The 17,701-nt window shown below is 32.0% G+C and overlaps 1 protein-coding gene across 1 annotated transcript; it reads left to right on the top strand.

Moving 5' to 3' along the window:
* The first annotated feature begins 966 nt into the window (after window positions 1-966).
* LOC145684627 (uncharacterized) lies at window positions 967-9,952 on the top strand. Its single transcript, XM_081757016.1, has 3 exons — window positions 967-1,421; window positions 8,392-8,443; window positions 9,695-9,952. Exons 1-3 carry the CDS (start codon window positions 1,386-1,388, stop codon window positions 9,943-9,945), a joined length of 339 nt encoding a protein of 112 aa, XP_081613142.1. The 5' UTR covers window positions 967-1,385; the 3' UTR covers window positions 9,946-9,952.
* Window positions 9,953-17,701: the final 7,749 nt, after the last annotated feature.

Genomic DNA, 17,701 nt, shown 5'->3' with positions numbered 1-17,701 from the left:
TATGACAATAAAAGATTCAAACGTGGTAGTGAAGATCATAAAACTTTAAATTATGATTAATTTTGATGTAGAATTGCAGGTATCTTAGTTATTGTATTGTTTGAAAGAGGTATTAAATAACTAATTCAACGAGAATGAAATTAATAACAGTAATGGAAGGAATTGACTAAAGTTCATATTCCGATTTCAGTACCAAAGTCATGTGAAGCACATTATAGTCCTCGACGTGTATCCGAACAATTGGGTTTGAGACTTTAATCTAAATCTTAATATGTCTAATTAGTTCGAATTCGCAATCTCGTGCGAGAAAATGAACTGGGTTAGCCATTTCATCACACACAGCTTATAATAACTTCTCAGTCGAAAATAAAGTGAGAAAAATACGAAACATGATGAAGTAAATTTATTTCATTCTAATTATTTCTCAGTAATTGAAATCAGACTCACGCAAGCAAATGTATAAATCGAGGTGAGAGCAAAACAGGAATAACGATTTAATTACAATAGAAGATCAGAGAATTTGTAAGTCGAGACGAGTCTCATTCTAAACAGTCATGTTTTTGTTTGTGTCAATTCAATTCCTTAGATAATTTTATATTTTAATTTTAGTTCCATTATAACTTATAATTTTTGTAATATTTACACTCAATTTTTTTTATTGATTATGTGGTAGTGAAGATAATAGATATTACTGTGATAAATCCAATTAACGAGCTAAACATGAATAACGAAAGACATAATTTTAAACTTATAAAAATGGAAGAAAAAGTAGTTTTCAGAGTTGATAGATATGCATATTTCACCTTACAAGAAGCGGTGCAGTACACGCCCATTGCTCAGGGTATTACTCACATTACTAAAGCTTTATTTTCTTACATTTTGAAAGAAAATATTGTGTATTGTTGAATAACTATGAAAAATCGTATAACAAATAATCATAACAATGCGACAATATGGATATATAGAGACTGTCTCACACATTTCAGGAATTCTGATATGAATGTCTGTCCTGAATACCGGAAATGGTTACTACAATTCTCATAAATTAATGTTAAGAAACTATTTAAATTCTGTTAAATGTAATGTCATTCTAGTAAATTTGGAATTCAACAATAACAGCTGTAACATAAAACATAATTTTCATTTTATTTCCTTAGAATATATATATACAATGATGTTAAAAATAATTAACCAAGGTATCCATAACCTCCGACTCCAGCGTGAAGATTGCCACCAACTCTTCTCACAATGGCATTAAATCCATTGATGTCATCAGCTCCATATGTAACAATTCTTCGGCTGCCATCAGGTTCAATAAGACTGTACTGTCCTTTTACAACTGGACCATCACGAACTTCGGTCTGCTGTTTGTTGTCTCCTGTGAGATGGTCACTCACTGCGTAGCCAAATTGGTATCGTGGGTAAGTCTTAAGGAGAAATAGTTCATAAAATTATCTTAAATGTTGTATAATTTTCACATTAAGATAATTAGTGATGTTTGTCTTTCTTATGGATTGCGACATACAGGTAACATAAGTAAAAATGAAAAACAACTAAATATTTCTTGGTATTTTCTAAATATTATCGGATTATGTAAGTGAAAAAGAAGTATTTCTGAAACTTTAGATTAAATGTGAACTTTGCAAAGTATTGGAAAACTTATAGTAAGAGACAACAAGATTTAAAATGCCTATATTCAACCTTCCATTGATATTGTCACTGAATACACTGCTGGTCTTTAAAAAAAAGAATACTATAGATGTAATAAATTACTTTCCAATAATGCATCCATTTAATACAAAACTATTACATTATATCTAGGAATAATCTCTGATGTGGTTGGAAAGAGTCAGCGTAAGTTTAACCTTCGTTCTTATAGCGTTCTCGCTACTAAATTTTTCAGTGAATTTCAGGGTTGACTTTACGTTGTTATGAATCTTATTTCAAATCTATAATGTGAAGCACGACTCATTTGTTACAAAAAAAATTTGCGTATATATATATATATATATATATATATATATATATATATATATATATATATATAGATAGATAGATAGATAGATATAGATAGATAGATAGATAGATAGATATAGATATAGATATAGATATAGATATATATAGATATATATAGATATAGATATATATATATGAGGTTTATTTTCGTTTAAGGAACATATTTTTGCATTTTTTTAAAAGAAAAGCTTCCATGCCCGAGATTGAACACTGAATACAAAATATGTATTGATCGTGCTTCCCGTCTATGAAACGTCGTAATATTGTTACTGGATAATATTCGTACTTATCTGTGCAATTACGCGTTGTTTATTCAATTCTTGAGAACGGTTATCCAAAATTTCGACTCATAATATTTTCCTCGTCACTAAAGATGATTTTTTTAAAAATAATTTTAAATAAGACGTGAGCTAAACTACCCCCATACAAACATATATATTACTAAGCTAATGCCATCAAATTCGGAGAAAACGTTCATGAATTTTCTCATCCATATTCATTCCAGGTCATCTAAAAGGCATTGATCCTCTGGGGGTATTGTGATTTGAAACTAAATGAAACCTCAACAACTGTATTTGCTATAGAACTTCTCTGGTTTCTGCTTTAAAGAAAATATGAAACGTCGTTTTCACAGTCCAAATTGAATTAAACTTAACACAATACTGCAGCATAAGAAGCAAATGATAGCCTGAGTGTCCAGGTCGGGGCTGCACAGTGGATTCATTAAAATCTTCCACCCAATTTGTCTCAATTTCTAACGAGACTTTGATAATGTATTTCTTCTAGCGTTGTCAGCAATATACAGCACATACTTTGTGTTGACCAGTTCAGATCGTTTCTCTTCAATTGCTAGGTGCAGTCACGTTATTTTTCAAGAGCACAGGTTATGATGCGCTGATGCACGAGTCCCACAGGACGCACAGTATAACCTTGATGGGCATCAATATATGCTTTGAAACAGGCTGTAGCGATTCTTCTAACTTCAATTACGATCCTTTAGAACCATTGATGTGAAGATTAACAATTTTTTTTATCATTTGTGATCAATCACTTTATAAATATGTCGAGTTTCTCTGCTAAACATAGCAACTTTATGGAACTAAAATTGTAGAACCTAACGCAGTTACACGGGAAGTTCAATCATTTTCATGGCCCAGCGCCTTATTCTAACAATCATGGCCCAGCATGAATTCTAAGAATTCCAACTTTTTTATATATATTTATTAGATTCGACTACTTGCTGTGATAAGATCTTAGGCTTGTCCAGGTACGCCACGTATACGTTATGAGTTGGGACACAAACGCCACCTCGTACTCGAAAAACTCAATAGGGTTTAGACTACCTTAAATGTCTCATTTGTTCCTATATGTTATTTGAAAATATGCAGTTACGAATATATTGCATGGTATAAAAAATGCCTTTTTTTTCTCAATCTTATGATTTGATATATGTAGACAATCCAAGTGGTATTATTTTTTGAATGACTCATCAAAAAAATTATATTATTTTCAAAGTGAGAAGCTAGTCAAGTTTGGAAGAATATTTTAATCACTTTTACCTTATTACTATACGGGCATTTGATACAGGAGATCAGGGTTTGATTATAGGCAGGAGTTCGTGTCTTTTGGATTTCAGTGTTCAACTGAAGGTATATGTCTCATGTAAATTTTATGCTGAATGGGACTCACAATTACAAATCAACTAAACAATTTTGGGGTAAAGGTAGGTTAACACTTACTACTTTATTAAATATAATTTTATATCTACTATTTATTAAACAAAAAATATGTAAAATCAAATACCCGAATATCTTTGAAATTACAAACGGTATGCTGCTGATGAAAAAAACATAATTCAAACTAATTGTCTCCATTTAATTGATTTCAAATGAATGATAGATTAGTTGTACAGTAAATGAAGTTGGAAAGTTAAAAACGATGAATGCAAATTGGTTTGTATTTCAAGTAATCTACATAATTCATAAGAAACATTTACAACCTGAATTCTCATTGTACTTACGTAATAATCAAGTCCACCACCAATTCCGGCAAGGACACCAACTGCATAAGCAGAGGATGCAAGAGCAATGAGAGCAAAGATAATCTTGAATACAAACAAAATAATATTTTTAGTGATTTTTTAATTTGTATAAAATACCCAAATAATATGTACAAAAATATTTAATTACTAAACAATTTAGTTTAGTTTTATTTTTTTCACAAGTAGTACTGCGTATGAGTAGAGCATTTTTTCCACCCACTACACTCATGAATTACACATTCTTATACACAACTTTTCTAACAGTATCTTTCATAATTTAGAATTAGAAACTTGTGTAACAGAAGTATTAAAGCTTTCTATGCTATTGCTCAAATTGTTTCCAGATAATTTCTAAGCCATGATAAAAAGTAACAGTTTGTTATATAGAAGGATATATGCTTTCTAGGAAGTAAACAAAAATGAGATTTTGGACATAGTTACATCGTACTAATGAAAGTATTCTCTTGGCATGTTGCATATTTAAAATGACTAGCTATGTCTGGTATCCAAGAGCCACCAGACATAGAAGTTCTTATTTTCTATTTCCCAGTGATGATATTGAAGTTATTTAGCTATTATTAGGGACGTTCCGCTTTGAAGTGAAACTTATGTGAAAAATCTAGTATACCACTGGTCATTAAGTTAGATTAATCTACTCACTAAAGATAACTAGATGCATTATTTTGCGTCGTTTTTGAAAATTTCTCTTTTCTGTGGGTAAGGATTTTTTAAAAATACTTTTTACTATATTGAAATCGATCTTCTTTGATTTTTATGAAATAACTGGAGATTTGCATAAATTATTTATTGAATAAAGTTAGTACCAACAGAATGTATTATGAAATCTCATTATTTCAAGTGCATATTCTAAGGGAAAGTGGCGCATTTTCATCAAACAATATATTGTATCTTGAGACTCACTACAGTTCGGTCAGACGATAAAACTCCCTACATAAATTGCTCATTTCAAGTAAGCGGAAACTTCCTACAGCGTTCTTGAGAAGTTCTGCTTTAAGGGGGTAGGAAAAAAAATCTACAGCAATTTTACAATGTTATATTAGTCTCAAGAACCACTAAAGCTAGAAAAATTAAACTCGGTAAATAAATTAATAATAAACATTGTCAGGTAGCTTTGTCAGAAATAGGTTCGATATATAGTTAGTATTTCGTTCTAGTTAATATTATGTCATTAGAGTTTCATAAAAAGACATCTAAAGAAATCTGAAGATGAAATTTATGTTAAAATACAGTACCTCATATATTTTTTCGTTACTCTTTAATTAAACCTTTGGCACGGTGCCTCAGTGGTAAGGACTTTATCTCTGGTGGGTCGGGTCCCTAGTTCAATCTCCGGACAATTCAGTTTATGCTCAATTACATTGTGTCCGTGGATTTTATCGGGTTGCTCTTTTACCTCCCACTTTCTCATTTCACCATCTCTCTTATCGTTATTCCCTTGCTTTAATCATTGTCTCATAATCGTGGGACACTAAACACAAAGATTTAATTTCAAGATTTTCTACAACAAATCATGCTTGTTGTAAAGGTGTTAAAATTTTCTCCGTTTGAAGAGTAGGCCTTTAATCTAATTATTTTTAAAGTTAAAATCGTACTCATGCATAAAACAAATCTTGACTCATCTAATGTCTTAATACGTTACAAATACTTTTAATTTAAAAAACAGAATATTTTTAAATAATTCCTGACCACACGTGGTAAAAATGAATTACTTTACACATTGTTAGCTTTTCCACTCAATGCTTCGTTGATCAAATCATAAAGTAAATATTCTACAACTTAAAATACTTATGTATACCAATTCATAAACAAGTGCATATTATGACCGACATTTCAACATATGATAATTTACGAATAAAAAATCATATAATGTTGACATTAAATGAATTGAAGATACTTACAGTGAATGCATTCATTTCTGTTATTGTTCAGACGGGCTTGTCTTAAACTGTAATTGAACAAAAAATAATTCTGTCAGTTTTATTCAGTAATGAACGGAAAGAAAGCAGTTAACAGCGTGTTGTTACAAGTAAGTTATTAATTGGTTTCCGATTTATATAATTAAATGCCAAAAGTTTCTAACGTATAAAATATTTTCATTCCACAATAATATAATGATAACCTTGTAGAGAAGATTTCTAATCGTATCATGCCATTTGAAATAACACAGAAGAAAGCAATTTAAATAATTAATTAAAGGAAATCAATCGCTTCAAAATATGATGTTCGTGGCAACAGTATAAGAGAATATACTACACCAGAGAAAATATTTTATACATCTGTTGTGACTTCCTTATATGTTGGTATATAAAGAGAGCAAGATGGCTGCATTTTACATTCCAGTTCGAACAACAGAAGCTATATTCAAGGAAACTTAAAGATTAACAACATGGTAATGTACTGTACATGTAATCATTAAGGATCGTAGGTTGGTGAATAGCCCTCTGTTTTTCTGGTATCGCGTACACAATACCCATCAAATCATATACTTCGTTCTGAAAAAAGAAAAGAAATATATAGTGAAATTGTTGCATATTTCGACAATTTTCTTCTCTGTATTCTTTGCTCGATTTTGTCATTTTTTCCTAAGTTTTGATGATTTCTTCTTTCTCACTTTTCGTATGTATCGATATCGAGACAACAACTTACAGACGAAAGGAAAACGATTTGAACTACTTGCTTCTATATTGCCAAAACAATGGCGATGCACTCCAATCGTATATAAACTAAGTGGATTTACTTCCAGTTTTCTTTTTCATCAAATATTTCTGAAATTAATTTATCTATGGGAAATATTTTATAGTTAATTTTGTGACGTTTTAATTAGTTACTTTTTGACGGTCTGTATCTCTGCGTTTCTAGGAAACTCCTCTCCACCTAAAACGTTCCTGATTTCCACACACACACACACACACACACACACACACACACACATATATATATATATATTAGATATGTCATGAAAAGCTTATGTTGCTAGATAGTATGCTGAGGAAGATATAAGATTTGCTGTCATCTGTCTTTTCTGAATGTCTGATGAAAAGGACGTTAGGTCCTTGAAACTGTAACAAGAAACGTATAGTTATTATTTGCTATATTTGTCTTAAACATAAAATTGCTTAAATTTATATTTTATTGTTTTCATTCAAAATAGAACTTAAATATTTTAACTAAAGACTCCATTATTTTATTTGTATATCGCGGACACGATTGCTATCATTAGATACATTTCTTATATTCTTTAAAATTACAGATACAATTTTTTATCATTTTGAAATTGTTAGGTCATATTTCATAATTTTTAGGTTCTTTTTACACATTTCGCGGTCTATATCTATATTTTATTTCGTGAACTTTCGTCACTTAGTAATCTTAATATAATGACTCACTTATGAAAAAAGTTTTATTTATGTTATGGACTAATTGATTGAGTTAATTATTTGTTGTGTACTATAAAACAAGATTTTATCTTTATATATATATCCCATGGATGTGATGTGTTTCCTTGAGTGTCCTTAATTATTTTCATATTAAAGTTGCCGGATGATTTTATTGTTATTTGATAGATCATAATGGTTTTGTCAATTCGTGTTTATTTGTCAATCTCGTATATTTTCCTGTACTGAAACCTGATTAAGTAAACTGTAATTGAACAAAGGTTAGCAAAGCTTCTACCATTTTAGTTATCTGTCTGCTGTGTATTTGTATATCTGTTCTGCATTAACTGTCAAACATTTATCTTATTTTATTGAAACATAAAATCTGTCTTTCCTCAAATTACAAAAAGACCAGGTGTTGAAATTCTTAATCCAATCACAATAACTGTATAAAATATAGTAAAATGCACCACTCAATGTACACTATGGAAAAATGATTCTATTTGGATAAAATTAGTAAATCAAGGGAAATGCCACTTACGCTGAAATTTTACCTCATTTCACGACATACATTTTCTTGGAGATATTCCAGCTTCGTCCACTGCTTGATGTTAAAGCCTATAAGAAATGGAAACGTGAATATTACCTCTTTTCATTAGAAGTGTTCGATAATTATTTTCTTTTTTCATCTTTAAGTAATGTTACACATGCTTCATTTGATGCACCATGATTTTGTTAGCAACCACAGAATATTGAGCAAGTGCACTTAGCAGTTAAATTATTCTATTTCGATATTGGTCTCATAAGCTATCAGAAAGTTACAAAGGATCTCACATATGACTGCTGAATAAGAAGTATTATTTTTCCTTCTCTGAGTAATGAAAGTGTAGTATTAATATACATACATCTGTGTATAATAATATATTTTCTTGTCCACAGATGTCTTCTACTCTCCTCTTGTGTCTTGCTTTGTTCTTCGGAACTTCTTACGGTATGTATTATTTTAATTATTTATCAATACCTTCGTTATACAGTATACTTTTGTATTTTATAATGCACTTAAAGAGTTAGAGTCGTTTATTACCTTTACAATTACTATCAAATAAGGGTAGTTCATGCTCTAGTTTATTAATTCGACGATTTGCTTTCGATTAATGATTCTGTGCAATCACTGTGCTTCCTTTCTACCACTGTGTTAGCACTAGGAGAATGCTAAAGAAGCAACTATCTTGCGGGTTCATGTTGAACAGAAATTTAATGAGCAGCTCGAAAAAGTAACTTCCGATGGATAATAATGAACACAATTAAAATAAAAAGAGACACAGTTTGAAATGTTTTTTTCTTAACATTCTTGCCTATTGCTTCATTTGCTTTCACGATTTCAGTGTGAATAAGGAAAAAGGTAAATAAAAAAAAAGTTGCCGAAGGATCAAAACAGTTACATTATACTACAGTAGATAGTTAATGACATGAGCGCATATACGAAACAAGCGTAAAATACACATCCACTACCATTGAAAAATAACTAATAAATTCAAATACAAGGATTATACTGAAAGTTACAGGAAAATGAAAGAACGCAGAGCATCAGAGTACAGCAATTTTTCTTGCCTTTCAAAGTAATCTTAATGTGAAGAAATTTATTGTTTCATGTCACAGAACCACATCAAGAAACAGTTATACCACTCCAAAGTTCGTACCTGTGAAACAAGCAGTTTGTGTGCATCTGTGCCTTCTTCTAGAGCAAATGCGCTTCCTTCGCAATATGTTCTTGATTGTTGAGAACAAAAAGAAATCACTGGTGATAAACCAGGAAAATGAGGAGGATGCAACATGACTTCAACGTTCTCCTGGTCCAAAAAAATCATTTGTGGCAGTTACTGTGTGTGAGTTGGCATTGTCGTGACACAGAATGATTCGACGGTTGCGGAGGGACTATATACTCACATTCACACAACACCACACATTGAAAATTGAAAGTAAACTTTTCTATTCATTTTTCGAAAAATACCTCTTGGATTCATTTTAAAATTGAATGAAGTCAGAACACTCACGGCGTACCTTAAAACAAACTAGAAAGTATGCTACACTTACATATCAGTGAAATATATTAAATAAATGCTATTAACAGCGAATATTGAATATAAAGGTACCAGTTCAATTTAACTTATCTTGTTAAGTAACTTTAACAGTAAAAGTACATTTAATTCATTAATATAATACTCACGTTTGTACTTTTCAGCCGTTTTCAGCACTGGAATCAGCAGCCAAAATAACAACCGGCTCTCCCTCGCCACAATCCCAGTAGTCGGTGCTTATGGTGGCTATGGACTTGGTGCCGGATACGGTCTTGGTGGTTACGGACTTGGTAGCGGGTATGGTCTTAGAGGATACGGTCTTGGTGGATACGGTCTTGGAGCTTATGGACGTCTTGGATACGGAGCCTGGGGATATGGTGCACAAGGTCTCCGTGGAATCGGTTATCTTGGTTAAGAGTTTGAAAAATATGTAACTGTATTCGTCTTTTCGAATAAAATAAGAAATGAATACATCTTAAAATATTGACTTTTTTAAAATTATATCTCTTCTACAATTAAAGTATAAACTTTAAGGTGATGTTTATTATCAGAAAATTATATTAAATAACTTAGTTTACATGATTTCGTTAATTTTGAGAAGAGCTATTAGTACACTCTTAGGAAATAAAAGATATACTTAGAATGGCAGTGCAATCAAGAAAATCTTAATGTATCATTCTGAGCGGTAGGAAAACAATTGCTACAAATATTCATGCCGAGCCTGAGGTGCTTTCTTATATGCCAGCTTTTAGTAGCTTTCCTGCTTACTGTTCCTTCGTAGTTCTCTGAAAGGTAATTATTGTAATGCAACCATGAACTAAACATTAAAAAATCAATGACATACACTAAAGGTACTGTTCTGGATTTTTTCTAGTTGATGGGGTAATGTAATGAAACCATGAACTAAGAATAAAAAATAAACATCATTTTTATTCATAAAACTGGCAATTTTGTAGGTGAAAATGGAACAAAGTTTTTTGTAATATCTTAATTGTTGCATACGTGCATAAGATTATTTTTAAAAATCACAAGGACAGTATTTGTAATCAGCTGTAGTCAGGTAACTGTTTTTCAATAGTAATTAACATTCGGATAAAATCACGAATAAGACGAAAGGAAACCACAAGGTAAATTAAAGTTCAAAAATACTTATTTTTATATCATTAGATAACAACAATATTTTGTCAGAAAGTATAATTAGGACTTTCCTAAGATTTTGTAAAGTTTTATATTGGCTTTTGGCAAATTGAAAAGAAAAAAAAACTATTGAGGCAAACAAGGACAATTGTCCATATAAAATAATCAAGTTTGCAACTAGAAAAATTACTCCTCATTCTGCATTCTGGATCCTGCATCCAGCATCGAAATGGAAAGATCCATACGAAATTACAAATACCGCAAGAGAGACCATTGTTTGGTCAAAACCAAGCGAAATATATACTAAGGTAAAGTATGACTACAGAGAACTTTAACTATCAATTTTGCATGTAGCATGATATTAGGAGGTCTCTAAAAGTGACAGGCAAATTTCTGAATGTTTAAGTACTCAGCTTATTCCTGTTATAATTGGCTTAGCATTGAGTGAATCTAAAAATTATTTGTTACACAGTTAAGCTAACATACCATGTCTGGTTATTAACTTAGTACTTTTGAATGTTCACAGATGAATAATATTGTCACAAAACTATAAACTATACAGGGGTAGGACAAAAAATCTAAAACGTTTGTAAAAGTGTGCAAATCATACCTAATATGTTGTGGGGCCTCCTTTTGCGTCCAAAACAGCTTGGATCCAACGTGGAATGGACATATACAGCTCCTGAATCATGGTGTGTGGAATTGTGTACCATTGTTCCCCCAAAACATGCTCCAGTTCCTTAAGGGATGCTGGTAAAGGGTAATGAGACCGAACACGCCTTTCTAACTCAGACCACAATGGCTCAATAATGTTCAGATCTGGTGATAGTAGGACTCAGGGGAGGTGTGATAGCTTCTGGTCATGCTCCTCAATCCATGATTTCACCGTTTTTGCAGCGTGACAGGGTGCCAAATCATCTTGGTAGATGCCATCACCATCAGGGAACTATATTTGGGCCATGGGTAGAACCTAGTAACCAAAATGGCCTCATACGCCTTAGCATTCATCATTACATGCAGGGTTATGATCTCGTTGCTAAAATATAGCATTAACTAATATCGGTCAATTAGTTTGTGAATATCTTTTCTGCAAAGATTTCCAGTTCATCTATCTCATACCCGTCATTAGGATACACTGTTTCCTTACAAAGAAATGCATTCCTCTAAATTCCATACTGGTGGCGAAAATTAAATTATTCTGTTTAATATAGAATGAATGCTGCAAGTCGTTGTAATAGTCGATTTACTGTTCGTAAACTTGAAAAACATTTTATGTATACCCACTAAACTTGCTGAAAAGTATTAAAATTTCAAAATAATGGAAACACACGAGTATATGTAAACCTGAATAGATAAACAACCAAGTCTTCTAAGGATTTCCATTTTATATGTGTGTCATTATTTCTATTTCATTTCTTAAATAATCTTATTTTTAGCGTAAAATAATTTTCGCTGAATACAATAACATCACAAATCAGGTGATTTAGATATGTTATTGAGTTTTTCAATGGCCATGCTTAGCGTAGTCACTAACGCTCTTGCGTTTTGTACGAGAGGTCCCAATTTCCATTCCTGTAGGATCATTCGATCGAAAGGGTGTAACAACTTTTCACTTCAGTCCCATTTGTAACTGTTTCCACATTCTCACTAGATAAATATCGTTATGGTATCTAACATACAGGTCCCAGGCCCTTTTGATTCTTCCTCCTTCCTCGGTTAGTGAAGTCAATGAGGGACGCGATCAATCATTCATGAGAGTCTTAAGGGCGAAGATGATTGTAATGACGTTCTTGTATCGAAGTGAAATACATCGCTAGATTGGAAACCTTTAATGACTGTGAAGAAACAATGTGTCTGTAATATTTTGTTGACCTTAGTCGCAAACAACGAGAAGCAAAGTTACTCAAATTTCAGACATGTTAACATAGTTATAGGATACTGTCATCCATCTTTTGAAGCTTTTGTTTTGAGCTGTTGAGTTAAAAGTTCAAAATATTCTTTGTACATACTATCACAACAATAAGACCATACTCAGAAATTTTACAACAGGACGTAGTAATGTCAGTTTAGAATTCGCTCGAAAACAGGAGACACTCTCTGGTATATAAGTAGGAATCGTGTTTTGCATTAGTAAATTAACCAATTATTCATACTTTAAGCTTGTAATGGTGCTTAACAACAAAGAGCAATTCCAAATTGAGGACTTGAATTGAAAAACAGACTATATCCACATATATACAGTATATACACATATTGTCAATTGAAATATCTGTTTCACGCAGCCAGCTTTAGGAAGGAACAACAAGGAACCTAAGGTATAGAACACGCAAAAAGCATTTCTAAACAAAAACAATTTACTACAATTATTTTTGTTTGTAATGAAGATTATCCTCAGGTGGACTTAACAGGTTTTCCAATTCAGGTCTTGATATACGAATGAACAAAATAAAGTAGTTATAAATATTAGAGTACAATTCATTTAATGTTATGTTTGACCAGGCAGGTAACTAATATAATGAACCAAATTTGAAGGATTTCTTAGGGGAAAGTTTGTAATAAATTGTTTAATTCGAATATTAAAGTTTATTTGTAACCATCTAAACGGTTGAACCACTTATTAGTGACGCAGCATCATTGTCTATTGTTTCCAACAGTTATTTCCTTTAAACATTATGTTAAAGACAGTAAAAGGAAAATATTTCGATTATAATTACCATCTCTCGTACGTTTGTCCAGAACAAATAAATTATGCATTGTCAGATTCTGAATGGCATTTACATTTATGAAAGACAATATATAATGTGCTAGTTTTGAGTAAATCGTCCGAAAAGTGCTCGGCGACAAGAATAATCTGCTATTTGTAGATTTTCCCAGATTAATTATCTTGAACATCAGTGTACATTTGGTAACACAGTATTGACAAACGAAATATAAAGAAAATAATTAGAGCTGGTTTTGAGATAATCTTTAAAAGTTCACTATTTAGTAACCTACATTCTGTTAAGGTAGGAAGAAACTTTGATACAATTTCTCGGAGAATCTTAAGATCAAAATTTCGTTCAAAATCGTTGAATAGTATGATTTCTAATTGAGTGTTCTATAATTGAGGAGCACGAATGGATAATAGATATAACTTTCTCCATATGCAGAGGTCACGAAACGTGTGCATCCTTCAAAATCTGATATTCGATTTTTTTTCTCGATCTTCATACCACCTTCTCCGTGATTCACACCATATTTTGTTTACAATTATACGTAACTGAATTTGCGGGAACTATCTTGGGAGTTACAGTAGTTGCAATGTATAAAGTTAGTTTTTGAACAGGTCAGATTTTATTTTACATCAAAAAATAATTGATATAAACAAAATCTGTTAACTAATGGAAGCTTAAAATGATAGTTAATAATAATAATAATAATAATAATAATAATAATAATAATAATAATAATAATAATAATAATAATAATAGTAATAGTAATAATAAAGTTATAAGAACGGTTACCTAATTAAGAAAACTTGTTGTAGAAATTAAAAAATACGATGAATAACCTAGTCCTCCCTCCTGTAGTTAAGTACGATACCATTATGCTACGAAGGTTTAATGCATACCTGGCAAATTGGAATACTAGCTATACCAGATGTTTCTTAAGCGCATTTTACTTAGAAAAAAATATAGAAACATTCACAGAAGTCTTAAGGTATTGGGTTTTTGAGGTATTTTTTAGACTTTCAGTCAAACAGCTACTGCATTGTCACTATTTACCCTAAGATCATGTTTCCTGTCTCATTCTCTTCAGAATAGAGAGGGCTGTCAAATGGTACCACATACATGTCCATACCGTATAAAAGGAGAGGGAAAATTGAGGGAATATGGAAATTTCGAGAAAATGTTTTGTCACACTTTGGGCCCTTCTGGAATGGCCCTGTGTGAACGTAGAGATCAGAAAAAATCAGATAAATACTACTCGGTAGACTTAATGTGTGTACCATATTTTAAGTTTCTATCTCTAATACTAAGGACAGGAAAAAATTACCAAGAATCCACCCAATGCACCAGATTACTGCAAAACACCCTGATCTCAGGAAAAACAAAATCCTGAGACATCCATATTCATCCTAGAATCATGGTTTGCCAACCATTCTCTTCAGAATAGAACTGACTTTCAAACGGTATCATTCAGAGTCCACATCGTGTATATGAGGCGAGAAAATCGCGAAGAAATGGATTTTTTTAAAAACATCTCTTTTATAAATGTTTTCACCTTGGGACCCCCTCTGTTTTAACGCAGAGATCTGATAAAAATCTGATAAATACTACTCAGTCCACTGAAACTTTGTGCAAATTTTCAATATTCTAGATGCAAAAGTGAGCCCACCAAAAAGCCCACAACACCTCATATTCCCGTATAAAAAAGAATATTTGGTAAAACTTTCCTGAGACATCCCTAATTATCCTAGGATCATGGTTCGCACATCTTTCTCTTATGAATGGAACTGCCTTTCAGACGGTACCATTCACATGTCCTTATCGTGGATCTTAGGCGTAAGAATTAGTGAAAAAGGGAATTTTTGGTAAAAAAAAAAAGTATCACTTTTTTTACCTTTTTGTCCTCTGGACCCCCCCCCCCCCTTTGCTAACGCAGAGACCTGAAAAAACTGATAATACTGCTCATTGGACTGAATGTATGTGCAAAATTTCAATCTTTCAGGTGCAAAAGTAAGCCCGCCAAAAATAATAAAAATAGGCCTAACAAACGAAAATATATTTTTTAAAGTTATGGCGTCATCACGTCCTATGTCTCGACCCAGGAAGGCGTAAAACCACGCGTAACGTGTACTACAATGCCTCCCCACAATGCCTGCCAAAGAAATGGATGAAAAAGCTCAAATAGGAGAGTTATAACGCAAAGTACTATAAAACACCCGTATGGTAAACATTGTACCAGAAGATCTTAAAAGGGTAAAATATAATGAATTACAAAACAATGGTTGCACATTTTCTTCTTCCTAGACCGCGGAACCAATATCAAAACCTCAATCTCAACTAGGTACATATTATTTTACGGCACTATGTCTTATACACAATATAATTAGTTAAGGTTTGGAGTAATTCTTAATAATATTATTGACAATAATAATAATAATAATAATAATAATAATAATAATAATAATAATAATAATAATAATAATAATAATAATAATAATAATAATAAGGGAATAATATAATTACTAAAACAGCTTCATAAACAGTTCAATTTGACGGGAAAAAAATCAGCACGACGGGACTCGAATCCGGTTCTGCCAGCTGGTTGTTTCGTACGAGACCCCCATGCTTCAACTACTGCTAGTACAAGTTGTCAAATTATAGTACTAGCTGTGGAGAAAATACGTTTGCCAATCATATTTTAATTTAAGTTTTCTGAAACCTTGCTAATAGCCATATATGTCTTGATAAAACTTCAGGAATTAAGAAATAACCGTCTCCGTTCTTTTTTCTTTCTAGGCTGCGAAGCCAATATTAATATCTAAGCTTCAAGTTAAAAATAGCTTGAGACATTTTTCTCCTTAAGGAAGATTTTTTTTAAACCTATTTCTGAGTGAAGAGAGAATTGGTGAGTAATTCAAATGATAATCAATCTTTATACGGTCCTTAGTATCTGGACTAGTCTTTCTTGAAACATTCTTAAGTAGTTAACCGTATTTTGTGGAATGCCAACTAAGTCTTGGTGCCGCATTAGTTTTATACCCAGGTAAACAGGGTTCGAATCCCTGCAAAGTTCGAAATATTTAGAGAATCAATTACAAGTGCAGGTCATACTCGTATGATACACAATTTATTGTGTTGAAGAAAAGGAAGGAGACGTTCTCAAGACGAGAGTTATGATATATAATATGTGTAGTTCCATGAGTAGAGACTAAGATTTAAAAACGTATTTCATTCAGTACTTCCAAATTTGATATTTTCATTAAATTTCAACATATTTTTTAAATTATATATGATCAGTTTTTTTTTTTTACTTTTTTCTCATAGCCAGTGTGCAGTGAAATTATATATATTTAAAACGAATTATAATATGTTCGATATATTATACTAGTTGGACAACATGAAAAAAAATAGATATTAATCTTAAAAAGTCGGGGACAACTACACTATTTATTAATTAATTTATAACATATTTTATTATGGCTATAGCAAGTTGTAAAAGTATCCATAATTAACGAGTAATTAAAAACAATAACTGACTGGTAATATTTTGTTGCATTTTTTTAAAACACAAACTACCTTCTCAGTACTAGGGGATTTCTCCTTGAGATTATTTGGATTGAGAAGCGAAAACACAAATCTACATATCATTATGGTTAATTCAATTAATATGAAGACGTAGATGAATTGTGAAAGCCAGTTTTGTGAACGGCATAATGTAACATTTTTCCGGTATTGACGGATAACTATCTATTGCACTTTGTGGATAGGTAGACGTCTTTGAGTTTTACGTTCCACGGGTATGCCGTATAGGCTAAAGGAGGAGGCGGTGATGATGAAATAATGACTGAAATGGTGAAATGAAGAAAGTAGAAGGAAAAAGGAGAACCACGAGAAAACCCATGCACACAGTGTTTGTCCACCACAAAGTTCGCTTGGTGCGAGCTGGGATCGAACCAGGGGCCCCATGCACCAGAAGTGAACGCTCTACCACTAAGCCAGCGCGGCCCCAATAGGTCGACGTTTCAGGCACGATATTAGAGCTGCTTGATCATGTTGAAGGAAGAAATAATATGTAATGTTCTCTAACTACAAGACATGGGCAAACAAATAGGATTTCACAGTCATTTAGGAAACAAAGATATTTTAGCAGTTACAACCTGGATACCTTCTCCCTACCTCCGAAGACATTACTACACTGTACGTCTACTTAAATTAATTAATTAATGGAACTGTATTAAGCGTTTGAATAACAGAATAAATTCTCCAATTCAATAATAAACTTCATAATTCAAAAGAATAACTGTTTTATTTCCTTAGAATAAATAA

The sequence above is a fragment of the Thermobia domestica genome, chromosome 5 (assembly GCF_964235325.1).
Source record: "Thermobia domestica chromosome 5, izTheDome1.hap1.1, whole genome shotgun sequence".
Lineage (NCBI taxonomy): Eukaryota > Metazoa > Arthropoda > Insecta > Zygentoma > Lepismatidae > Thermobia > Thermobia domestica.
Note: the sequence above shows the minus strand (reverse complement) of the source record. Positions and strands in the feature narration are given on the sequence as shown.